The sequence below is a fragment of the Phragmites australis genome, chromosome 9 (assembly GCF_958298935.1).
Source record: "Phragmites australis chromosome 9, lpPhrAust1.1, whole genome shotgun sequence".
NCBI classification, from domain to species: Eukaryota; Viridiplantae; Streptophyta; class Magnoliopsida; order Poales; family Poaceae; genus Phragmites; species Phragmites australis.
In genome coordinates, this window is record NC_084929.1 from 5,814,008 (window position 1) to 5,839,719 (window position 25,712).

Below are 25,712 nucleotides of genomic sequence, written 5' to 3' on the forward strand. Positions count from 1 at the left end.
ACACGTAGTTTGACAACGGAGGATTCACAAAATTCTGCGAAGGCCTGGGAATCAAAGTCCATTTCGCTTCAGTATATCACCCTCAATCAAATGGAGCTGTGGAGAGGGCAAACGACATCATCTTAACTGGTGTCGCAAGGCGTCTACAAGGTCTGCCCAAAGGAAAGTGGGTGGAAGAGCTGTCGAAGGTCTTGTGGTCCGTGAGAACAACAATAACAAGACCAACAAGGTTCACGCCATTTTGTTTGCTCTTCGACGAAGAGGCGATGACTCAAGAGGAATGCAAAAATAGATCATTTAGAGTCACGCGCGGTTCTACCGAAGGTCCCTATGGCTTCAAAGTCGGGGGGGGGGGGGGGTGTTTTCCAAATGATGCTTCATGCACGGTTTTGCCGAAGGTCCCTACGGCTTCAAAGTTGGGGCGATGGCGTTTTCCAGATGGCGCTTTGCGTGCGGTTCTACCGAAGGTCTCTACGACTTCAAAATCAGAGGAAACGGTGTTTTTCGAGCCACGTTTCGAGCACGATACAGCCGAAGGTCCAAATCAATGAAAGACCATCGATAACAACTTTATTCAGCAAATTCATCAATGTCAAGATCTACAAAATCTTTATGCCATTGGCTAAAGCCAAATTGAAAGGCTACGCCTTGGCTGGCGTGAAAATGCATCGTTGGATCCAAGGGTGATCCGATATAATTAGATGAAGTGGTAGACGAAGATGTAGCCAAGGCGCTCATGCCTTCATCTTGTCACACTATTTGCGAAGGCCCTTGGCGGTAGCAAAATTGAAACTGATGGGGTAGAGATTCATGATTATCGTCTTCCGACTCAGGCTTCAGATCGACGAACATATGCGAAGGCTCAAAGTCTCCACGTGCAATCATGTGAGCCTCGCGCTCAGCCCTTCGGGTCTCTAAAACCGAAGGGCTAAATGACTTCCAGAATGCTTTAGAGTCGGCACTCCTTACGTCATAGGACCTGCACTTCGCTCTCCAGTACCTCCCAAAATCAATAGCTGGGTGGCGATGGTGGAAGGAGTCCCAGCAAGACCAAGACCAAAAAATTGTCCCGCATCACAATGATGGGAACAACATCTTCGGCTACCTGCGTAGCGTCCGAAGCGAGGACCTATGCAGGGAGCGAAGGTAGTCAAAACAATTGATAATAAATAAAAGTGTATATATTACAATATGTTTTGATTGGTAACCAAACGTTCAAAACCAAAATACAACGTTTTGTGCATTCTTCACACCTTCTCTTTCTCTTCGACCACCTTGGTTGTCACTTTGGCGGAAGGATCATCCTTCGATTTTGCCTACAGAACAAAGCATGCATGAATACGCAGGTGGCAAAATCTCGAAAGCAGAGCTAAAAAAATGTAGTCGTTGGCGGTTGATTTCCGCCTCCCAGAGGGCGAGCTCGCGGACATGTTTACACCAGTAGTTGGTAATGAACGCTCACGCAATGGCCTTCGATGCCTCAACATAGCCAAATTTGACATGTCCGAAGGATAGCAGAAGGTTGTTTTTTGGAGTGCAGCATCATGGTCGCAGCTAGTTATCTCAATTGACTGGACTAAATTCCTGGCTGGGACCATGGCGCAGAAGTCGCCGTACAGCTGGGCCGCGGGCAAAAGGTTGCCGCTGGTTTCACAGATCCATCCAACAAGTCCTCCCAGCCCGACAAAGTCAAGCGTTGGAGGCGGTGGCCGGAGCATCGGTTCCATCGAAGGTATTGCTAATTGCTTCACATGCTGCAATGACTTTTGGCTCCAGTTCTCCTAGCACAGTGAGGGTGTCATCGGATAGCGCCTTCGCCTCATCCAACTCTTCACGCAGTCGCTGTGCTTTAGCTTTTTCAGCGGTGCAGAGGGCTTGCAGCTTCGAAACCTAAGCTTCGGACGCCATTGGATTCTGGCGAAGATAGGTGACCTCTTCTTATGTGCTCTGTTTGCCTGAGCGAAGGGAGCACACTTCTTTTAAAAGCTACTGCAAATGCAGATCAGCCTCCCTCACTCGTTGCACGAACTCCCTTTTTAGCCTCGGCCTTCTCCGCCCAGTCTTGAAACAGGGCCCTTTGTGCCTCCGCATTCCTTGAGCGGGCCTCGGAATGCTTTGCTTGCTTGCGCTGCACGCGCAAAATGAGCATAGCCTGCAATAGCTAGTAGATGTCAAAATGAGTAAGCAAAGAAAAGCTAAAGTCGTGATGCGAAATACCTTTGCAATGGCCATGTCGGAGGCGTCGATGAGCTCAACAACTGGCTTTCACGCCATAGAAATCTCAAGCTCGGGGAGAACGAAGCTACCAAACATCTTCTTTGCATCATTGACTTCCCCCGAGCTTGGCTCAAACGAAGAAATTTTGAAGGCTTCGGCGTCAATAGCCTTTGCGTCGAGTAAGCCGCTGTGACTCATAAGCCCCTTTCCGCCATGGTGCAGCAGGGGCGACGAGGTATTTTCCTCTTTGGTCTCTGTGGCCTTGTGGCCTCCGGACAAACTGTCCTTAGATGAACAGCTCGAAGATGAAGAGGAAGAGGTTGATTCAGCTCCAGCTTCTTTGACAATTTTTACCCCTTCGGCCTCCTCAACTCCCCCCCCCCCCCCGCTATCTCGGCAGTAGCGTGCAGATTAGAAAGTTCGTCCTCCTCTTCGCTAAGAATTAGCGTGGCAAGGTCCATGCGTGTAGAAAAGGCGGGCTTCAGCGGGGAGGATGGAAGATCATGCGTGCTCTTCGGAGGCTCTTGTCGAAGGGCACAGCTTGAATGGCCATTGAGCCTTCAGGGGTCATTTCCTCACCCAAGATGTCGAGGGCCATTTTGCGAGGTCTTTTCTTCAAGGCAAGCACCTTCTTCTTTTTGCCCGCTTGCGGTGAAGGGTTGGCTATTTTTTGCCACCAGCAGACTCTCTACCAACCTCGGCGTTCGGGGAGCCTTCTCCTTCATCTTGACCTAAAGAGAGCATAGTCACCTTCAGCCCATCTTTATAGGCAAGGCCTTGTGACTCAAAAATCCGGTTAAGACGCTGACCGAGCCCCTGGTCGGCGTAGAGTTGGGCTTCGCCCTGAGTAAATTTCCCAAGAAGCATGGCCTTAGTCTCCACTTCGATCACCATCAAGTCTGCCACAAAGTAAACAATGTAAGGAAATAACAGAACCGAAGTGCAGTTAAGAACATGATAAAACAGAATACCTGTGAAGCCTCGAAAGTCCGATTAGGGACGGCAGAGTCCCTTGTCACCAAATTTCGGGATGGTCCAGCCCCAGCTAAGGAGCCACACCCCGGACACCACGAACTCTTCTACGAGATCGCGCGTGGTCGGATGCTTCGCGGACTTGGTGAAGGCCTCAAATGCCGCCTTCTGAGAGGCCTTCAGCTATACATCGGGGGCATGGTTCCCCCTCACCTCTTCTCACTTGGACACGAGAAACTCCTCTCGGTCCACCTTGTGGTAGAACTACCACTGCGTCCAGTCCTTCGGCCATTTATTTTTGTATGCCACGACTGGCGTGGACAGGCCGGTGCGATAAGTGAAGTTCAGGCAGCCATAGTAGGCTTCGTTTTGCACGTTACGCGCGAAAACCGGCTTCGGTTGGTGATGGAGCATGTGGGCTGCGGTGAATGCCCTGGCCAATGCTTTCATTCCTTCAGAATGCGCCGCCCAAGCGAAAAGGCCGAGCCGAACGATGGCGTTCGGCGTCAGCTAGTGGAGGTAGATTTCAAAAAGCTTTAGAACCTTGGGCACCATCTCATTGCAAGGAAAGCGAAGCCCTACTCGAAAGTAGTCGACGAAGACAATGGCTTCATCATCTTCAGGCTCCGGAGTCTCTTGGCCCTTCGAGAGCCTAACCTTCAAAACATCGCTTATCAAACCCTCCTTCACTAGTCCAACAAGGACTTCTTCATCAACCTTAGATTTCCCAATCCAATAGGTCTTCGGGTGAATTGTCTTGCCTCTCAGAGCCATTCTCACTGGGCTTCGGAAAGAAGTGTGACTGCGAGGGTCTTCGTACAGGAGCTACAGCTTTAGCAGATTCAAGCGGTGAAAATTGAAGCGACTGGTGGAGTGCTTTTATAGCGGTGAAAAAGAGTGTTAACGGCGGTTGAAATGAGGTGCGTCGGAAATTGAACCATTGCCGTAAAAGACGATTCGGCTTGAGACGAAGACACTTAGCGTCATCGAGTGCTGATCGTTGTTTGGGGGCATAATGGTCATATCCTCGCATATATAAAAAAAGTTAAAAATAATAAAAAAGAAAAAGGATGATGAGCATGAGGCGTCTATCTGCTAAAAGGTAAAATAAGCCCTCAGAGTTCTTCGACGGGCCGAAGGGAACGACGTTCAGCTATATTATTTGATTCACAGGTTTGACCCATCGAAGATGAACCTTACTTGTAGGGGGCTACTGTTGGGGAATGACCTTACACACCCCTTTGGATCTTGAGGCGAAGTCCACTGGTGGTTGTTCAATGACGAATAATACAGTTTTGTTTTAGGGAGCACGGGGGAAAGTATCTGGCGGGCCTTCGCATGGAGACCGAAGGTCGACCCGTGGCGCCAAGTATCATAGGCGAAGCCTCTAGCGGGCCTTCGCATGGAGACCGAAGGTCAACCCGCGACGCCAAGTATCAGTACAGGTGAAGCCTCTGGCGGGAGTTCGGGCGGAAACCGAAGGGTGACTCAGGACGCAGCGCCGAGGCTAGTCGAAGGTGCCCTGAGGGCCCGTGTGCAGCTCTTTATGGGGACTCGGGCGAAGGCGCGTGTCTATCGAAGCCCGTGTAGCGGTCTGGGGTATAATTGTAAATGTGCAAATGTACTCAATGGTACCAAATACCCCCGAATATGCCGAGAATATGACAATTAGAGGGGTAACGTTATAATTATGGCATGGAGTGGTTTAATACGGGCTATAAATAGATCGACACTGTAACTGATAGGATAGAGAAAAATAGTTTACTCATCTCACTATAAATAGATCGACACTGTAACTGATAGGATAGAGAAAAATAGTTTACTCATCTCCCTATAAACAAGTGTTGCATCTCGCCACCTTCGGCTCTTTCTCTCTCTAGACCGAAGGCTTCCCCTGATTTGATGACTTCGTAACCAACACTTTCAATTTACTAATTAGTATTTAGTATTGTGAGGCTATAGTTGATAAGTGTTAGTGTGTTAATTGGTGTGTCGATTAGAGTACAATTGGTGATAATTAACATGTTTTGTTGTTAATTACTCCCTTCGTTAAATAATACAATATATATTTCGTTTTGGCTCAGTCTTCAAAGTTAGACTTTAACCATTATTTTCTAACTTCGATCACTATTTTCTCACAAAATACATACTACATGATTAGTGTATGGTTAACCATACTTATTTAAAAATTAAGAAATATAATTTAGTTAATTATTCTTATCACATCCGTCTTCATCCCTCCTACTAAATACAACATTAAATTATCATATTCATCCAATCAAAAAAATAATTCAGATAATCTATCCCTAAAAATATATAGTCATAGCCCATGCCACCTTGCACCGCAATAATAAAAAACTCCCGAAGTACTTGAACTGAAAGTCTGAAACGGAGATGACCGGACTACGCAACCAAGGAGACCACATTTGGCCCACTCAACAATACGGATCCTACTTCCCCAAGCCGGATACGTAACCACGCGGTGGAGACGTTTTCTCGTAGAAAACCAGGGGTCCAACGAATTCCGAAACCAGCAGCGCCGAACTGACCAAAACCAACACCCTCTCCGTCCCCTTCGATCCGATCTCTTCTCCTCCGCCTCCCACCACGGCCATGGCGTCCTACTCGCAGTCCGAGTAAGCAATCTTCCTCGATTCACCTTCTTTCTTACTGTTTTACTCAACTCAGCGATCTCACGCACCTGCATCCTTCCTTCTCTTGCATCAGCGATCCGGCTGCGGCGAAGCGCCCCCCGCAGCAGCAGCGGAAGCCGCCGTTGCTGATGCTGCTCCCGCTCATCTACGCCCCTGCGCTCCCGCTTAGTACGTGCCCCACCCTCCCGAATCCCCCCTCCCTTCCCTGGTAGCGTTTGCTGACAAGGGTTTCGGTTGTTTTGTTCACCGCGTGGCTCGCCGGGGCAGTCAGGATCGGGCTGCGGCACAACCCCGTGTGGAGGGACCGCCTCTTCTACGGCGTCCTCGCCGGCGCCTTCGCCCACGGCACCTACCTCATGTACGTCTTCCTCTCTCTCTTTCTGAACGCGCCTGCGCTCTTGTTCCTTTGTGCGCCCTTGTTTTGTTTTCCTGTGCTAGTATGGTAGCCTTGGTGGTTATCTACGATCGGAGCGCCAGCTGTTGTGATTGATCTCCTCCTGGTTTTGTTTGCTGGTCGATTTGTACGAGGGAGACCATACTGAGTACTGTGAAATGATGGCTTGGCAAATTTTCTTCCTAGCTGGCAACGATGAAGCTGGTAGGAAAGCCTGTAGTTTCTTCGCAATACTATATGTGATGGGAGCTATTACAAGGCTCAAGCATGCGCCTTGCAATTGTATGGCAGATAGATGCGCTACATTATGTGCTATAGATAAATGGTTCGATAATTTGTGGCAAGTATGTGATGTGCTGTATCATGCCCCGTTTTCTTGAAGAGAAAAGAAGATAATGCTGCATGCCTCCACCGGAAGAAAAATAACCAGAGCTAGGAACTTTGATGGTGCTCACTAATAATTTTTCTTTCTGCTCACTGCAGATAAGTATTTCTTTCTAGCATCAAAATATGAGGGATCATATGACATGCACACAGAATTTATCGTTGTAAGGTTTCGTGGAGTATAACTAAAAGCTTTGCCATGCCACATTCAATAATAGAGAGTTAATTTCACAAACCTACCACATTCTTGGCATAATTATCAAGAAACCACCACAATCTTGTCCTGTATCACAGACCCACCAATAACTTGGGCTCCCTTCTCACAAAACTACCGTTTCGTTGCACTCCCTGTTCCTGACCCGGTGGGACCCACTTGTCAGCGTCATGAAGAAGAAATCGCAGCTGTTCCTGTCGCCATGTCATCCTGGGCGTGCGCCACGCGAGCAAGCCAACATGGCTGTCTAGGCTGCTTGCGGATCGGACTGGATCGTAGAAGAAATGAAGGCCCACGCAGGACATCTTATGCTGACAATCACCTAAATGATGTCCTACGTGAGTCTTCATTTCTTCTATGATCCAGTGCGATCCGCAAGCAGCCCAGACAGCCATGTTGGCTGGCTTGCGTGGCGCACACCCAGAATGACATGGCAACAAAAACAGCTGGGATTTCTTCTTCATGACGCTGACAAGTGGGTCCCACGGGGTTAGGAACGGGGAGTGCAATGAAACGGTAGTTTTGGGAGAAGGGAGCCCAAGTTATTGGTGGGTCTGTGATACAGGACAAGATTGTGGTGGTTTTGTGACAATTAGGCCAAGAAAGTGGTGGGTTTGTGAAACTCAATAATAGATGATTGAGCAATCACATGAAGGGGAAATTCCTTAATAAAATATGGTCATGTAAACTTGACAATCTTGTATATCTGATTATCACAGTGATAATAATTTTTTGTTATGTTTTTCTCTTCAGAGACATTAGTGACTCTGGTCATGCTTAGATTCTTGAGCTTGATATTCATGAGGTACTAGAGAACATAATTTTCTATGTCCATATTTAGATTTCAATGTAAATTGGAACAAGCAGGGAGATAGTCCCCATGCTGCTTAAAGTGACATTTAACCACTATATACACTTGGTCTGCTTAACTCGCTGTCCTGTGAATATCTGGATATTATAGGAGCTATGGAAGATTAGCTTGGTCATGCCTAGAACACTGTATTGTTAGTTGTTACAATGAAAATTTCCAGGCATGATTTATCTGATATTACAATGAAAAGTATTTTATGGCTTTTAAAGTTAAATTAACTGGCTTAAATAAAGATCAGACATATTCGCTGGAGATTTGATGCTTTAACCTGGACTATATCTATTATGCTGTATCGTTGAAGTATTTGCATATTACATCAAATCTTCTATAAAGTAAAAATCATGCTGTATCTCAGCAAAGAGTGGTATTTACATTGTATAATGTATGGACTCCTTAAAGTTCAGGATAGTTCATGTGTGAGAAAGTGAAGACAGCACTCAACTAGAGTCCAATTTGTCTCCATATCGAGTTACCTGTTTTTTTACTGTAGATGCGTGTGAATTGCTTATATAATGTGTGAACCTATTGACAAAATCTGAGCGCTGGAGAAGAAAAGAAAATGCTCTTCTAATTTGCACTCTTACAATTAAATGCTCTTATGTTAATCTTGGTGCTTCAACCCTGGTTATACATTGCATAATAAAGCAGGGAGTATTGACCTGAATAAATAGACCACGTTTTTGGATGTAGTTCCTGTTTGAATAAGGCACCTCTGCTTTCTTGCTTGTGCGAACTGTTAACTTTGCTGATGGTGCTGATTACATCAGCTGTACAAGATAATTTGATTGTGCACAAATACATATCGTCATGTCTGTTAGTGCTTTTATTGATGTATCTTTCAGTGGACCTGTCATGCCTGATGGCAATGCTAGCATTTTCGTATTGAATTCGTTTTATGCAACTTATCTTGCTTGTCCATATGCACACAGTTACAGATACAATTTCAGGATAAATTTATCAATTTTAGTAGTGAAGGTCGATGCAAGCACAATCCACAAAGAGATATGAGCTGGATGTGCTTACATGGTTGATCTTTGTTCTTTCAGATCGGAACTATATGACGTGGAGAGCAAATGACTTGCTTCACTCCAAAGATCAAGAGATGCAGCAAATTTTGATTCTATTGAAAGTCAACATTGGATGAAAGCTGACTGGTTATTCAGAGTAACAAGTGTGCTCTATACCTATTTTTTCTCCAAATCACGGTTTATGTTCGCTAGAAGGATAGAAATGTTTGAGCAAACAAAATAATTCTGATTGCGAATTCCATTTGATGCAGTTACCCGTTGCTGCTGAGTGCTTTGGTTTGTAATAATAGGCTCATAGTTGCTACCGTTTTTTACCACTTCTTTCCTCTATGGGTGGAGAAGTAGAATCGCGCAACTTGCAAAACAGCTATTCTCTACTCTTGAAAAAAAATCTCTGACTGGATGCAACATTGAGCTTGTTTGGAAGAAGGGTGGTTTGAGGATCCAAATCATTACCATTTAGTACAAATTTGAATAAAATCCTAAAATTTCTAGAGCATTCCTCCTCCAAACTGGCCCTGAGTCCATCGGGATCCCCTAGCTGCAGACGGCAATGGATTAGGCCAGTGCATCCTCTCACAAATAAACAGCTTAGAGACCGTGCTTCTAAAAAGCCAATGCTAGGGGACTGTTTGGTAAGGTTTTTTCCGATTTTTTAGATCATCCCTGAGCGATTCTTGTCAAGGTTTAGAATCTCTTCACGAAAAGATTTTTATCCCTTTCAACGTTTTAACGATTTTTCTTTATGGTTTCTGTCACGAAAGAATTTATAAAGTTATTCTCTTCGTAACAGAATTCTCCTTTCGAAAGAAAGTTATTAACAATAAAATAAAAAAAAATAAGAATAGAGAAGGGAATCGAGAAATAACAAAATAAAATAAATATGGTTAGAGATTATCCCCATGGTGGTGCCCGTGCTTCTAAAAAGCCACTGCAATGCTAGTGGTGCCCGAGCACGCTATGGTGGTTAAGACATCTTCCCATTTCATCATCGATAAGAAAAGCAACCATAATCTCTCTTTTTAGGAATATAAGCAACTAATCCATAATCAAGAGTAAGAAATAACAAGTGAATGATTCTTTTCATCGGATGAAGGGATAGGAACGATACTTCTCCTTGGGCTAAGCATGTCACGTTGGGGCACTGTCGAGCTGCCTCTTGGTCTTAGGAGCAAAGTAAAAAAAATAAAATGCACCCAAAAGCTGCCGCGCCTGCACGGGCCGGCCACTTCTCCATTTTCCTGGATAGCTTTGCTTGTTTCGTCCGGCAAACTGGCTTTTAAACTAGAGTATTATAACGCACAGGATGTAATATCTAGGGCATCTCTAATAGATATTTAAAAATTTATTTCTTATAATATTATTACAGTATCCATTAATACTATTATAGTATCCTCTATTTTTTTCTATCTTCAATAGCTACCATATTTCTTACTTTTTATTACTCTCCTCTAAATTCACGTCATTCTTTGTGAACAGTGACAGGAGATCTCCAACCATCTCGAAAATAGCGTTCCGTAAATTTGCAATGCCTGCTTTACTGTAGCAGCTAATAACGACTCTGCTGGGGCTAGTTTCCGTGCGCAGAGAGTCCGTATCTAGCCCTGTACGTCTACTGTAGCACATGATAATGATTCCACTGAAGATGGTCTAAGGAGAGGAAGTTTAATAAGCTTGCATTTAACTGACTTAGAGTATCTTCAACAATATAAATATTACTTGATGAGGATTTAATAATAAAGGATTTATTATAAATATGGTATATCATTAAGATGGAGTACCATGCATTACATTGCATAATACATTTAATAACCACTCTGAGTTAATTACCATGTATCATTTAATCTGGTGCTAATCATCTCCATTAATACCAGGCTAATTAGCTTCTCTGCACCATGTGTCCAAAAACCGAGTGCCCGAGCTACACAACCGATGCTAATCACGAAGGATTTTCTTCGCGGAGGTGAAGAGATTCTCGTTCTCTTTTAACGTTTTAACTGTTTTTCTATAGTGTTTTTTTTCTCGTTTTCGTTACGAAAGGATTCTCAATTTCATTTCATTTAAGACGGGATTATCTCCTTTCTCTTCACGAAACGTTTTGAATGGAAGTTGTTAGAGATAAGATAAAATAAAAAGAATACTAACAGGAAGAAAAATTAGAAATAGGACGAAATAAAAAAAATAATTAAAAAAGCATGAGATGCTCAGGACACATCACAGGCAACATCTCTGCAGGGTTGCAACAAAGGAGCCCTTGGTGCGTGCGTATCTTAATTTGGGCATTCTAGAAGGATGATGTGATCTGTTTTATATTCTGGTGGAAAGACCGTGTTTATCGACAAGTATATTTTACTGCTTTGAAATCAACAAGTTTGGCCAGCACTGGTGATGCTCAGTGGAAAGAATGTGTCCTACAATAAAAGTGTACAAACAGAATAAAAGAAAAATCAGACTAACTGGATTCTGAGAAAGAATATTTACTGCTACTGGTGGAAAGACCGTGTTTATCGACAAGATTCTTTTAAAAATCCTATATTCTAAAATGGCACTGTATCTTAATTTGGGCATTCTAGAAGGACTGAGTATATTGCACTTAATTGTCACTGTCTAAATACCTAGACGACGCGTTCTGTTTCGTGTAACCTGTCAATTTCTGTTGCATGCTCTAATTAGATGTTCTATGCTTGTTTAATAGATCAAATTCTTGCTCGTAAATTTGCAATGCCCGCTTTACTGTAGCAGCTAATAACAACTCCGCTGGAGCTAGTTTCCGTACGCAGAGTCCGTAACCATCCCTGTACGTTTACTGTAGCACATGATAATGATTTCGCTGGAGATGGTCTAAGGAGAGGAAGTTTGATAAGCTTGCATTTAACTGGCTTAGAGTATCTTCAACAATATAAATATTACTTGATGAGGATTTAATAATAAATGATTTATTATAAATATGGTATATCATTAAGATGGAGTACCATACGTTACATTGCATGATATATTTAATAATCACTCTGAGTTAAATAAAGTACGTGGATATTCCAACAGTTTAATATATTCTACACAGAAATTATCCTTAAATTAGAAAAGAATTCTATAGATACGTTCGAGACCTCAAATACGACACGTCTCCCTGACCCAACTATATACAAAGGGGAGTGGTACGAGTAGAAAAAAAGAGGCCGGAGAAAAAGCAAAATAGAAATAATACGAGATCGGATAGAAGTAGAAATAAGTCGTTGAGATCCATAGTAAATTCAAGCAATGATTAGATTCATTCGATAAGAACTTTAAAATTTTAAATACAAGAGAACTTGCAGAGATTAATATGAGTATATCTATACACATTCACATTGTGATTGTCTTTTTTAAGATTAATCAAGTTAGCACGAGATATAAAATTAATATACTAAAAAAATCTAAACATGTATAAAATCTCTTATCCTCTCATTCCATACGCGCAATTGACAAACAGGTATCCTGCTTTAAATAAGTTTTTGCACTTTACTAATCGCTGACAAATCTTGTTTTTGTTGAGATATTTGCACCGCAGGCCACATGCATAGCTACTTGCATAATTATAGTGGATCACATGTTTCTTATGTATATGTGAACATTGAGAACTATTGTAGATAGATAACCCGAAAGAGGTGTCTTCAGCATAATCCCTCGATGACATGATGCCTTTACAGCTAACTATGTCGATGGAGTTGGTCCGATCAAGGAATGGTGGTGCGGGGTTTCAAAGGAAGGTTCGTGCACCTAAACTCAATGGCCAAATGATTTCTGCGTACCTGAACTCAAATGCCGGTGTAAAGTTTGGTTTATAAAATTCTCACACACCTAGCAGGGGGCTGATCGTTTGGACAGACGAGATTTTGATCGAAATCCCAATAATTCGGTGCAAGTTTGGGCGAAACATTCAAAGTTCAGGGAACAATTCCCTTATCCGACCAACAGACCTAACTATTGGGAGACAGTGGATCTATCAGGTGAAACCAAATAATCGAACCGATTCAAAATGAGATGCACATTGGAGAATCGGAATCGAAACGAGATCTCCTCGACCATTTCGCCGAACGGTAGGTAGCACGCACGCCGCCACCCACCAGATCTGGCGCGACCGGACGCGTAACCAACTCGATTACACGCGCAACAATCCGAATCGAAGCGCGAATCGCTAGAACACAGGGAATCAACGCAAGAACTGGGGAGAAATATGAACAGCAAATCTTGTGGATCCAATCCAAAGGAGTACAACAACATTCGCAGATCTGCCTTTTTAAAAGCAGATCGGAAATGACGAAGAACAAGCACTCCAAATCGGAGCAGATCGGGGAGCGGTCGCGGCGGAGGCGATGGAGGGAGGGCGCTACGCTAAAACCAGATCCCTCCCCTGTTCTCTCGCCTACGAATCCCAAATTCGAAGGAAAGGAAGAAAAAAAAAGGGGGGCTACACAGTTATGTACACACAAGAGGACGGAGCGCTAGAACCATGGCGATGTCGGCGAGTTAGTTTTGTCGTCTCCTCTCCACGGCGGCCGCGGTGGACCGAGGAGGCCTACGCGGAGCGGGCGAGGCGGGATGCGATGGCGGAGTGGTACATGGCGTCGTGGAAGGACTCCGTCTCCACCATCCGCGCCCGCAGCTCGCGCGCCTTCTCCTCCGTCAGGCCACCCACGAACGCCCTCTGGCCCGCCTTTCCAGCCTCCTCGGCCGCCGGGGCCACCACCGGCGCCGGGGCCTCGAGGTAGTCAGCCCGCGCCGACCACCCCAGCAGCGGCGCCCACCACTTCCCTCCGTCCGCGCCTGCGCGGACCACCCCGGCAGCCGCGGAGGCACGCGGCCGGACGCTCACAGCAGGGCGGGCGGGGAAGGAGACGGAGGCTGGTGCCATCGCCATTTGATCGGTTGGTCGCTTCTCTCCGGCGATTCCCTGCGCGTCCGATGTGTTTTCCGATGCGAACTGCGAAATGAGGCTGGCTGGTGATGGAGGCCTACGCTTGGGGTGGCGGGGAATTTATAGCGGCCGGAGCGGGAGGGGAACGCGCGAGTGGATAAGACCGCCGCGTGAACACGTGGCGGGGATCCTGGCACGGGTCCGTTACGTGTCACGGGCTGTACAGTAACCGTAACCCGTTACCGTCCGCCGTCCGTCGTATCTGCTCCTCTTGCTGTTACCGTTGCATGATTACTTTTCTGGGCCACCGACAGGTGGGCCCGGCCGTGGGTCGCCGGTGGTGGTGCTGCCCTGTTATAACGTGACGGTGTTGCCGTTGGGAGCGATTAATGTTTATCTGTCCACGCAAGCAGCTCGTTTATGTTCTGCTGCAATTGGGGCTTGTCTGGTGCCCGGAAGTTTGATGATTTTTTTTTTCGCATAGTAAGACAAGTTTAAAGAAGGTATGTTTAGTCAGAAGTATGTGACTGAAAATGTTAATGAGAATTTGTATCATTTAATCTGGTGCTAATCATCTCCATTAATACCAGGCTAATTAGCTTCTCTGCACCATGTGTCCAAAAACCGAGTGCCCGAGCTACACAACCGATGCTAATCACAAAGGATTTTCTTCGCAGAGGTGAAGAGATTCTCTTTTAACTTTCAATTGTTTCTATTTAGTGTTTTTTTTCTCGTTTCTGTTACAAAGGGATTCTCAATTTTATTCTATTTAAAACGAGATTCTCTTGTTTCTCTTCACGAAACGTTTCGAATGAAAGCTGTTAGAGATAAGAGAAAATAAAAAAATACTAGCGTGAAGGAAAATCAGAAAAAAAATAAAATAAAAAAATAATTAAAAAAGCATGAGATGCTCAGGACACATCACAGGGAACATCTCCGCAGGGTTGCAACAAAGGAGCCCTTGGTGCGTGCGTATCTTAATTTGGGCATTCTAGAAGGATGATGTGATCTGTTTTATATTCTGGTGGAAAGACCGTGTTTATCGACAAGTATATTTTACTGCTTTGAAATCAACAAGTTTGGCCAGCACTGGTGATGCTCAGTGGAAAGAATGTGTCCTACAATAAAAGTGTACAAATAGAATAAAAGAAAAATCAGACTAACTGGATTCTGAGAAAGAATATTTACTGCTACTGGTGGAAAGACCGTGTTTATCGACAAGATTCTTTTAAAAATCGTATATTCTAAAATGGCACTGTATCTTAATTTGGGCATTCTAGAAGGACTGAGTATATTGCACTTAATTGTCACTGTCTAAATACCTAGATGACGCGTTCTGTTTCGTGTAACCTGTCAATTTCTGTTGCATGCTCTAATTAGATGTTCTATGCTTGTTTAATAGATCAAATTCTTGCTCGAAGGGGCACGCATGTTGAAAGACAAGATGAAAGGGTGAGTACCGCGGCCTTCTAGAAGTTCCTTAGAAATATCAAGGACTGCATATTTACATTGTTATGTGGTCGTATGCGATTAAAATTAGCTTGAATTCACCCTAAAATAAAAATGTATGCATAGAATAAATCTATGACTAATCGTACGTATAGCAGACTTTTGTCCTACTATTTGATGTAGTCGTTGCTTTGTACTTTCTACACTATATCGCACGTTCTACTTCGTATGATTGTTAATTTTCGTTAGTTTACACTTCCTTAATAGTAAAGTCACTTTGCTAGAATTAAGGGTCACGAATGTCGCAAGGGCTACCTTTGGTCATTTAGAAGTCGTCAAGAGGCATTTAAGGGTTGTATAAAAAATATTCTTATGTGGTGGAACGGAACAGGAGAAAATTCAACTCGAATTCAACTTGAAATAAAGTTATATAGATAATAAAACTAGCAGTATCATACAGTGCCATTTTAGAATATAGGATTTTTAAAAGAATCTTCTAGGTTTGAAAAACCTATGGAAACTTTTTCTATATGTACCTAAAGAAAATAAGAATTTTGAAGGAAAATCGACCACGACGTATAATCTAGTGCAAAACGTATCTCTCTCTCCAATTTCATGTATTACTTTTTACTGACTTGACTGATACATGTGTTTCAAAATTCGTGTTATTTATCTATTCATTCATGCAACATGATGTTAGGAATACATGTGAACATAACAGCATGACGACTACGTTCATCGCCAGAGCATGGTGACCGCGTCCACAAGCGCTGAGTCGGGTTAGTTAGAGAGTTTCCAGGCATGAGCGCTATCGGAGGATTAACTCCTGTCGCAGGGATCCCGAGAGACCCATTTTTAGAGATTCGACCGAGAGGATAATCCTGAATAAGTTCGTCGGAGAAATAAATAGGAATGAATGCAACGGCCGGTGGTGGGGGTGTCGACCTAGTGCAAGAAGAAGTGAATGCACCGGAATTTAGACAGGTTCGAGCCGTACGGGGGCGTAATACCCTACTCCTGTATGGATGCAATAAATGTTCTGAGGAAGTCTCTCAAGGATGTTGCTAGTTACAAGAATATTGGCCTAACTAAGAGCTTGAGGCTCCTTATTCTTTGGCTGGAACTGTGTTCAACCTTGCTCACAGTGTCTCTCGTTGTTCTTTGTTGACGTTGTGCCTTGTGCGTTGTGTTGTTCTGCGTATCCTCTGGCTCTCTTTTTTGGATCACCCTCTCCTCTGTGTTGCCGGCTGTTTTAAGTACCTGCCGGCCGAGGCATGCCCTGAACGGGAAGGAGGGGCGCGAGTTCCAAGACGCCATGACTGGGAAAGGCGTCATCATTTCTTCTGGGTGAAGTGACCGGGGGTGAAAAATACGTCGCACGCCAGGTCACCTGTCACCATAAACGCACTGGCAACGGGCGCCGTGGAGAGGGCCCACCGGGCAGCCGCAGAGCAACCCGGCGTTCCCGCCCTGTCTTGTTCCTCTGCCACAGCAGGGCGGCAGACGGAACGCCTTGATCCTCGCGATGTTATCCCAAGACAAGCCGGATGACGCGGGACGGGACCCGTGCAATTAATGACCCCACGCCTCTCTGCCAAAACACGACAGGAACTGACGCTGTGGCGGGAGCAATTGGAGGTGTCAGACCACGCACGCTCATTAAATGCGGCCTCGGACCTGGGACTCCAGCAGGTCTGCGAGTGCCTCGGGAAGGGCACGGCTTGGCCGAAGCGGTGGCCGAGCACGTCCTGGCCTGCTTCCGGAGCAGAGACTCGAACTTCCCGCTGGAGCCAGCTCGGGAAGGAGTGGTCGAAGCCGAGGAAGAGGCCGCCCGAGAAGCAGTTCGGAGCACCGCTGCCGAGGTGGCGGCCGGCTTCACGCGGGAAGTGCCGCCGCCGCCAGCCCCCGGGAGTGGCCGTGACGGTTCCGACTCCGACGTCGACTCCAACTAGGCTTTTTGTAGTAGCTTTTTCTTCTTCTTTTCTTTTCGTCTTGATGTAAATACGGGAGTGATCCCTCAGAACAGCTATCCTTCTTTGTGAATATAATGGAAGCCTTTCTTTGGGTTCACAACTCCAGTATTCTCCTGATTGTTTGATGTTGTTTCTGATGTTTTCTCTCGGCGCCCCGAGGAGTACTCAGTCGGACCGATCCCAACCTTTCCTTCCCCGCGAACGAAGTCGTCCCGATCGTCCTTCTTGGTGCATTCAGTCCCCGAGCCCTCGCGAGTCCGCATCGGCTAAGTCAAAAGACAAGGACACGAACTTCCTTGCTCGGGAGATAGATCGATCCAACACGGAGCACGCCATGACCGGTGAACACTTTTCCACCTTGCGACCACTCAGTCAGCAGACTGGAGACACGCACGGGCGGAAATGCGACCAAGAGTCACCATGGTTCGGTGGTGCCCGGGCTTAGGACGGATCGGACCGAGCACCGACAGCCCGCTCCTGAGGCCTAGGCTCCGGACTACTCGAGCGGCTCAAGCGATAGGATTACCTAGGGTGCCCAAGGACTCGGTAGTGCTCGGGGCCCTTAAAAGCGGACCGAACACCACGACCACCATGAAAGACTTCGATCGGATATTACCGCACGTACGGTACATCTTTCTACGGACCGTTCTGTCGTTCTAGGAAAAAGTGGACACACGGTAGGGTTTTGTGCGCGAGGAGACCATCTCACCGGGCAGATTAGAATACGAGGGCCCCCGAGGACGACTCGGGAACAAAATATTCTTGAATGTAAATTCGTCTGAATTTAACCACTCACCGGACAGCTGTCGGCCTTTCAGCCCACCGATCCAGGAGGGGCGTGCGCTCCGAGCTCGGGGTGCCCAGGGACTTGGTTCCCTCGGCCGGGGCGCCCGAGCACCAAGGGGCGCGTGAGGAGCCCGGGGTCGGGTGATCCCGACCACTCATGCTCAAGCGGTAGGACCACCCGAGGACCCTTGGGGCCGAGCAGCGACCTAGGCATCGAGGCCCTCGCGGTCGAACTGCGTTTGCTTTGATTGTCGATCTGTGACTTAAGAGAGAATGGAGAAAATCCTTGTTTGGTGCGCTCTGTTAGTGCGGTACTTGTTATAGACTGTCCTCGTTTTCGACCCGAGACCTCTCGAATGCCCAGACCGGTGGACAAGAGCAGGCAGAGGCATAACCCAGAGGTCCTATGGTTCGTTGGCGCCGGGGTATGACAGACCAGACCAAGCACCGACAGCCCGCCCCTGGGGCCTAGGCTCCGGACTACTCGAGCAGCTCGAGCAATAGGATTACCCAGGGTGCCCAGGGACTCGGTAGTGCCCGGGAGCCTGCCACGACACCGAACACCACAGCCTACCACATCAGACGTAAGTTAGCGGCAACTGCCCGCGCGCATACCGATCGGGATTCTTTTATCAGCGGGGAAAATGAGAGAGCGAACTTTTCTCGCACAATCGAGCATCTCACCAGACAGATTAAACATATGGAATCCAGAAAGACGAAATTGACACATGATTGCATATTAACATTCATACTGAATTGATAATTTTTTACAAGGTTGGGTGACTTACCCAGCTAGTGGTGGCCCCCGGTCAACTTGGGCGGGGGGAAAGCCCCCGGCCTGGTTGATCTGAGCCGCGAGCATGGCCATCTACTGGTAGAACTTGCGCAGGTGCTCGATGTTCCATGGGTTGGGGAGCGGTTGCCCGTCTTCTGCAGCCAGCCAGAAGGAGCCTTCTCGCGGGACCCCGATCACGGTGAAGGGACCTTCCCACATAGGGGATAGCTTATTCTTTCCTTCGCGTGACTGGACGCGTCGGAGAACTAGGTCCCCCACCTCGAGAGACCGGGCCCGGACATGGCGCTGATGGTAGCGCCGCAGACTTTGCTGGTAACGAGCTGCCCGAACGATGGCACGCCGCCGGCGCTCCTCCAAGTAATCGACGTCGTCACGCCTCTGCTGCTCCTGCTCGCCCTCAGAATAGGCATGCACCCGAGGGGAGCCTAGGGTGAGCTCGGAGGGGAGGACCGCCTCAGCGTCGTACACGAGGAAGAAAGGAGTCTCCCCGGTAGCGCAGCTTGGCGTGGTCCGATTGGCCCATAGCACGGCAGGCATCTTGTCGACCCACCCCTTCCCGTACTTTGCGAGCACGTCATAGGTCCGGGTTTTGAGCCCCTTCAGCCGATGAAGGCGACGGTGTGCTCGGGCTCCTGAAAACCGAGCTCTGTGTTGCCGGGGGTGGCCTCAGCGTTGCCTCCCCCGCGGGGCTCGTCGCGCTCCCTCTGGCGCTGCTCAACGAGGCCTTTGACCGTACGACACTCCGTGAGATCATGCCATCTGGTCTGGTGGATTGGGCACCATTTGCCTAGCTCGAGCCCCGCAGGAGCGGGGGCCCTTGCTAGAGCGAGAGCCCGGGCGGGGACCAGAGCCCTTGCGGGAGCCGGAGCCCTAGGAGGGCCCGGGCCGGGGCTCTCGCAGGCACAGGCTGTCTGTCGGCGGTCGCCCGGCGTTCTTGCCGGCGGTCGGGCTCTTGGGCCGGCCTATGGGCGGGGCCCTGGGCCGGCTCGACAGGGGCGGCCTCGCGCCTCCTTCTCTTTTTCTTTTCCTGCCTGTCGGAGTGGGAAGAACTTGGTTGGTCGGCAGCGGGGTGCTCGGGGCACGGAGCGTGCCAAGCCCGCGCCTCCGCCGCCTTGGCGCACTTGTCGGCCAACGCGAAGAGTTCCGAAGTGGTCTCGATTTCGTGCGTACCTAGCTTCTCGAGCATCCGCTCATCGCGGACGCCCTGCCGGAAGGCGACGATTACAGCGTGGGGGGCTATCCGCGGTGTAGTGTTGCGGACCTGGCTGAAACGCTGAATGAAGCGCCGCAGCGTCTCCCCCTCCTGCTGCTTGACGGCGTGGAGGTCGCACTCCAAGCCGAGGCACGTGAATGTGCCCTGAAAATTAGCCACGAACTGGTGGCAAAGATCATCCCAGGAGCTAATAGACCCTGGGGGTAAGTTCATGAGCCAAGAACAGGCAGAGCCCCTCAAGGCAACATGAAAATAATTTGCCATCACCTTTTCACTGCCACCGGCCGCCTGGACGGCCGTAGTGTATATTTGGAGGAACTCAACGGGGTCGATGGACCCGTCGTACTTCTCCGGCAACTCAGGGCGGAACTTGGAGGGCCATTTGACCCGTCGGAGCTCACTCAGCCGGTGCCGTATCCTGTGGCGCGGGTGGCGTTCCTTGGCAGTGAACGCCGACGAGCCGGGGAATCCTGGCAATCGTGGGCCGGCAAAGAGGAAGCCTGGTCCTCAACCTCGGCCTCTTGCCGGGTCTCCCGCTGGCGCTCGAGAGTGACACGAGCATCTTCGTGGCCCCTTCGCTCGTTGAGACGCAAGCGGAGGTCCTGGGCTTCGGACGTGGCCAGGGGGGCGGCGCTTCGCCTGGAGGCCCCCCGGCCAGTGCGAACGTTGCCCGTCGATGGGCCGGTTCCGGCGGCGCCATGCTGGGTGGTGGCGCGAGAACTCTCGGCCAGCACCTAGCGGTGAGCAGTGCCGACCAGGGCAGCGACTTCTTGGATCCAGCGGCCCTCCGGGGTTTCTGGCATCGCCTGGACAGGAGGATGCCTGAGCAGAGCGTGCGCCGCAAGCAGCGCGCTCCTGGGGCTGTCCAGATGCGGACCTAGCGGCCAGAGTTTCGACCACCTGCTGGGGGTCAGACGGTGCAGCGAAGGCGGCGGCGGCGACGGCGGCCCTGCTGGGCCCAGCGCCTTGGTCCCCTTGGGAGGGGAACGCCGCACGTGCAGATCGCGGTTGCTGCTGGGACGCAGCAGCGGCTAGGGCCTCCTGTGTGAGGGGCTGCATTTCCCGTTGGAACTGGAGCCGGAACACTGGAGGCGGTGACCACAGGCCATTTTTTCTGTGGAAGAAAACAAACAAACAGATTCAGGGATGTTCCCCCCTACCTGGCGCGCTAGCTGTCGGAGGATTAACTCCTATCGCAGGGATCCCGAGAGACCCCTTTTTAGAGATTCGGCCGGGGGGATGATCCTGAATAAGTTCGTCGGAGAAATAAATAGGAATGAATGCAACGGCCGGTGGTGGGGGTGTCGATCTAGTGCAAGAAGAAGTGAATGCACCGGAATTTAGACAGGTTCGGGCCGCACGGGGGCGTAATACCCTACTCCTGTATGGATGCAATAACTATCTTGAGGAAGTCCCTCAAGGATGTTGCTAGTTACAAGAATGTTGGCCTAACTAAGAGCTTGAGGCTCCTTATTCTTTGGCTGGAACTGTGCTCAACCTTGCTCATAGTGTCTCTCGTTGTTCTTTGTTGACGTTGTGCCTTGTGCGTTGTGTTGTTCTGCGTATCCTCTGGCTCTCTTTTTTGGATCGCCCTCTCCTCTGTGTTGCCGGTTGTTTTAAGTGCCTGCCGGCCGAGGCATGCCCCGAATGGGAAGGAGGGGGCGCGAGTTCCAAGACGCCATGACTGGGAAAGGCGTCATCATTTCTTCTGGGTGAAGTGACCGGGGGTGGAAAATGCGTCGCACGCCCGGTCACCTGTCACCATAAACGCCCTGGCAACGGGCGCCGTGGAGAGGGCCCACCGGGCAGCCGCAGAGCAACCCGGCGTGTCCGCCCTGTCTTGTTCCTCTGCCACAGCAGGGCGGCAGACGGAACGCCTTGATCCTCGCGTTGTTATCCCAAGACAAGCCGGATGACGCGGGACGGGACCCGTGCAATTAATGACCCCACGCCTCTCTGCCAAAACACGGCAGGAACTGACGCTGCGGCGGGAGCAGTTGGAGGTGTCAGACCATGCACGCTCATTAAATGCGGCCTCAGACCTCTGACTGGTGGACACCTCATTGGTGGGCCCCTCGGGGGCCTTTCTGGGTCGTCGGGGCACCGAGTGCTCTGGGGTACTGTTCACCTCCCCGAGCACTCTCTCCCGAGAATGCCTATCCTTGTCTCCGGGTGCCGGGTGCTCGGGGGTACTGTTTACCTCCCCGAGCACTTTCCTCCCGAGCACTCTTGCACGAACCCTCGGGGAACCGAGTGCTCGGGGGCCGCCACGTGCAGCCCCGAGAACTCTCTCCCGAGCACTCTTTGAACGGATCCTCGGGGAACCGAGTGCTCGAGAGCTGCCGCTCGCAGCCCCGAGCACTCTCTCCTGGAACTCAACTCTTCTGATCATCGGGGGACTAGGGTGCTCGGGGGGGGACCGCATACCTCCCCGAGCACTTTCTTCCCGGTACTTAGACTCCGTGGATCATCGGGGAACTGGGGTGCCCGGGGATCACTGACTGTGGCCCCGAGCACCTTCTCCCGGGACTTGAGTTTTCTCATCCTTCAGGAGAGACCTCGCGGGATGGTGCCATGTGGCGGATGGCTGGCTCGGCCTCGGGATTCAGGGACCCCCGGTTCCTGATACACCGACAAGCGCCCTTTAGGCACGATCCTGTTATTGCAGATCACCAATCCAAATTTGATGTAAACCACGTTGTAACCATCGTGCTATATAATGAACATGATCCCGTTGAGGATTATGTGCTTGGCAAAATCATCTTCTGGTGTTTTCGCTTTATGGTACTAGAGCCAGGTTCTAACCACCTTGATCTTCCGCCATGGCTGGAACTCCACCATCCTCTACCTCCACCAACAACTCCTCCCTCTCTGTCCAATCTGGTCTACTGCCAACGCCTTCATTCAACAACACGATTACTGTGAAACTCACGGAGGATAGTTACCTGCTCTGGATAGCGCAGTTGCTGCCGTACCTCAGGAGCCAAGGGCTTCTCGAGTGCATTGATGGATCCACTCCCTACCCCAACTAGACCATCACCGTGCCGATCAATGAAGATGGCAGTGGTCGCCGGATCGCTGTCAATCTGGTGTTCACACACTGGTATCATCGGGACCAGCTTGTCCTGAGTGCTCTCCTCTCTTCTCTTGCCGAGGAAGTGCTTGGAAATGTGGTGGGCATGACCACCTCACGCGAAGTCTGGCGCACCCTCAAGAACATGTTTGCGTCAACCTCACGAGCACGGATCATGAAGATCTGGATGCATCTCGCCATGATGCAGAAGAAAGATCTCACCATCGCCGATTACTTCTGCAAGATGAAGCGTCTCGCCGACACGCTTGCTGCCATCGGTAAGCCTCTGCAAAATGAGGAGCTGATCTCCTACCTAATGCGCGGACTTGGACCTGAGTACGATGCGTTGGTGACAAGTATCATCATGCAGCTTCATCCATACACCATTAGTGACGTCTAGGCGCACATGCTGAGCTACGAGATGAGACAAGAACAGAACAACACCATTGTTAAGGTATCATCTGCTAACAATGTAAGTAGGAACACTGGTCGCGGCGGCGCCCGGAATGGACGAGGCCGTGGTCGTGGCAACCGCAGTGGAGGTGGTGGCCGTCCAAACCAGGCAAGTCGTGGTGGTCGCTCTAATCAAGGTGGCAGTTGACGTGATGACAACATCTGCCAGGTCTGCCACAAGCCCGGCCACGATGCCCTTCGCTGTTGGTATCGTTTTGACCACAGCTATCAAGCCGACGACAACAACAGGGTCACTGTCGTGGCCTCAAATGGTAGCTACTCCGTCAACTCCAACTGGTATATCGATACCGGGGCAACAGACCACATCACCAACGACCTGCAATGCCTGACAACAAGAGATCGCTACACCAGAGGTGATCAAATTCAAGTCGCAAATGGACCAGGTCTATCTATTACTCATGTTAGACATCCATCTATTACTGGTTTAAATCGTCCTTTACAATTGAATCACATCTTACATGCTCCTAAAATCAATCGACATTTGATCTCTGTCCGAAAACTTGTATCCGACATAATGCCTTTGCTGAATTTCATCCAAACTCCTTCTGTGTAAAGGATCTAGCAACGAAGACAATCCTCTTCAGAGGCAGGTGTAGGAATGGGCTCTATATGCTTCCAAATAATCTGTCCAGTCAATCCTTGTTGTCATCTAGAGTGACCCAGGAATAATGGCGTCGAAGACTTGGACATCTAGCTTCCCCAGTTGTCATTCAGATTTTGCAGCAAAATAACATAGCTGTAGCCAAAGATGCTTCCTCTTCTTTGATTTGTGATGCTTGCCAGCAAGGGAAGGCACATCAACTTCCCTTTAGATCATCTTCACATGTATCTACACACATCAACTTCCTTTTAGATCATCTTCACATGTATCTACAACTCCTTTGCAAATTGTTCACACTGATGTTTGGGGACCAACTCTCCCATCAGTCAATAATTCCAAATACTATGTGTCTTTTGTTGATGAGTCAGCAAATTTGTGTGGATTTATTTTCTAAAGTACAAATCCGATGTAGAGTCTGTGTTTCTTCAATTTCAGAAGCATGTAGAACACCTTATTAACACCAAAATTTGATCGATTCAATCTGACTGGGGGAGTGAATATCATCGTATGCATAAGTATTTCCAAAATTCAAGCATTGATCATCGAATTTCCTACCCTCGCACTCATCAACAAAATGGAGCAGTAGAAAGAAAGCATAGACATATTGTAGAAACTGGCTTAGCACTCTTAGCTCAATCACAAATGGCCTTATGTTTCTGGGACGAAGCCTTTAGTACAGCCTGCTATTTGATTAATAGAATGCCCAACCGAGTGATAGACCATGACACACCAATGCACAAGCTCCTCAACACCAATCTTGATTATTCCTTGTTTCGTATTTTTGGTTGTGCCTGTTGGCCCAATCTTAGAGCCTATAATACTAGAAAGCTCAATTTCAGGACAAAACAGTGTGTTTTCTTGGGCTATAGCTCCACACACAAAGGCTATAAGTGTTTTGATCAATCTATAGGGAGAGTCTACATCTCACGTGATGTCGTTTTTGATGAAAAAGTCTTTCCTTTTACTAGCCAGATCACAGTAGAAGCTCACACACCTATTGCCTCTCATCATCCTACCATTTTGCCTACACTAGTTAACTCCACCAAATACAGTGAAAACTCACTCATTAATCTCAACACCATTGACCATACTTCTCTCAGTGAACCATCAGTAGATAGTAGCATGAACACTAGCTCACCTAACCTTGTTGCTGACTCAAACTCTCCAGATGGGAGTGTTTCTCCTGCAGATATCTCTACTGACAAAATTGTTAGCACAAGGAACTCAGAAAGTGCAGAACTCAATCCAACAGAAAGCTCACAGGTTGGAAGTGAAGAACCTGCAGTAATTCAAGCACCAAAGATAGCTAGGTAGCATCCTATGCTCACTAGATTGAGAGATAACATAGTGCAACCCAAAGAATATACTGATGGCACTGTCAGATACTCAGGAAACCAGAGATGGTTCTCAGGCGCAGCGACTGACAAAAATCTGACAACAGCATTTTCAGCCATTTCTGAACCTGAGAACCTGCAGCAAGCTATGAAGAGTTTAGATTGGCGCAAAGCTATGGACACTGAGTATTCTGCCTTATTGAAGAATGAAACATGGGATCTAGTACCACCTAAGAAGGGGATTAATCTTATTGATAGTCGATGGGTTTGCAAAGTGAAGAGAAAAGCTAACGGCTCAATGGACAGATTCAAAGCTCAGTTAGTAGCTAAGGGTTTCAAGCAGAGATATGGGGTTGATTACCTAGATACCTATTGTCATGTGGTC

General features: G+C 48.3%; 2 protein-coding genes across 2 annotated transcripts; one reads left to right on the top strand and one right to left on the bottom strand.

Annotated features, from left to right (window-relative positions):
* The first annotated feature begins 5,660 nt into the window (after positions 1-5,660).
* LOC133928541 (uncharacterized) lies at positions 5,661-9,139 on the top strand. The gene is made up of 4 exons (XM_062374930.1): positions 5,661-5,825; positions 5,917-6,011; positions 6,111-6,201; positions 8,753-9,139. Exons 1-4 carry the CDS (start codon positions 5,803-5,805, stop codon positions 8,781-8,783), a joined length of 240 nt encoding a protein of 79 aa, XP_062230914.1. The 5' UTR covers positions 5,661-5,802; the 3' UTR covers positions 8,784-9,139.
* Positions 9,140-12,936: 3,797 nt separating this feature from the next.
* LOC133928544 (uncharacterized) lies at positions 12,937-13,717 on the bottom strand. Its single transcript, XM_062374933.1, has one exon. It carries the CDS (start codon positions 13,629-13,631, stop codon positions 13,290-13,292), a length of 342 nt encoding a protein of 113 aa, XP_062230917.1. The 5' UTR covers positions 13,632-13,717; the 3' UTR covers positions 12,937-13,289.
* Positions 13,718-25,712: the final 11,995 nt, after the last annotated feature.

What these genes read in the sequence shown, in the direction of transcription:
- LOC133928541 (XM_062374930.1), top strand. Translation starts at nt 5,803, where the DNA reads ATGGCGTCCTACTCGCAGTCCGA. An exon ending in GCGTCCTACTCGCAGTCCGA is followed by an intron (nt 5,826 to 5,916) that starts GTAAGCAATCTT and finishes CTCTTGCATCAG; the next exon opens with CGATCCGGCTGCGGCGAAGC. An exon ending in GCCCACGGCACCTACCTCAT is followed by an intron (nt 6,202 to 8,752) that starts GTACGTCTTCCT and finishes TTGTTCTTTCAG; the next exon opens with ATCGGAACTATATGACGTGG.
- LOC133928544 (XM_062374933.1), bottom strand. Translation starts at nt 13,631, where the DNA reads ATGGCGATGGCACCAGCCTCCGTCTCCTTCCCCGCCCGCCCTGCTGTG.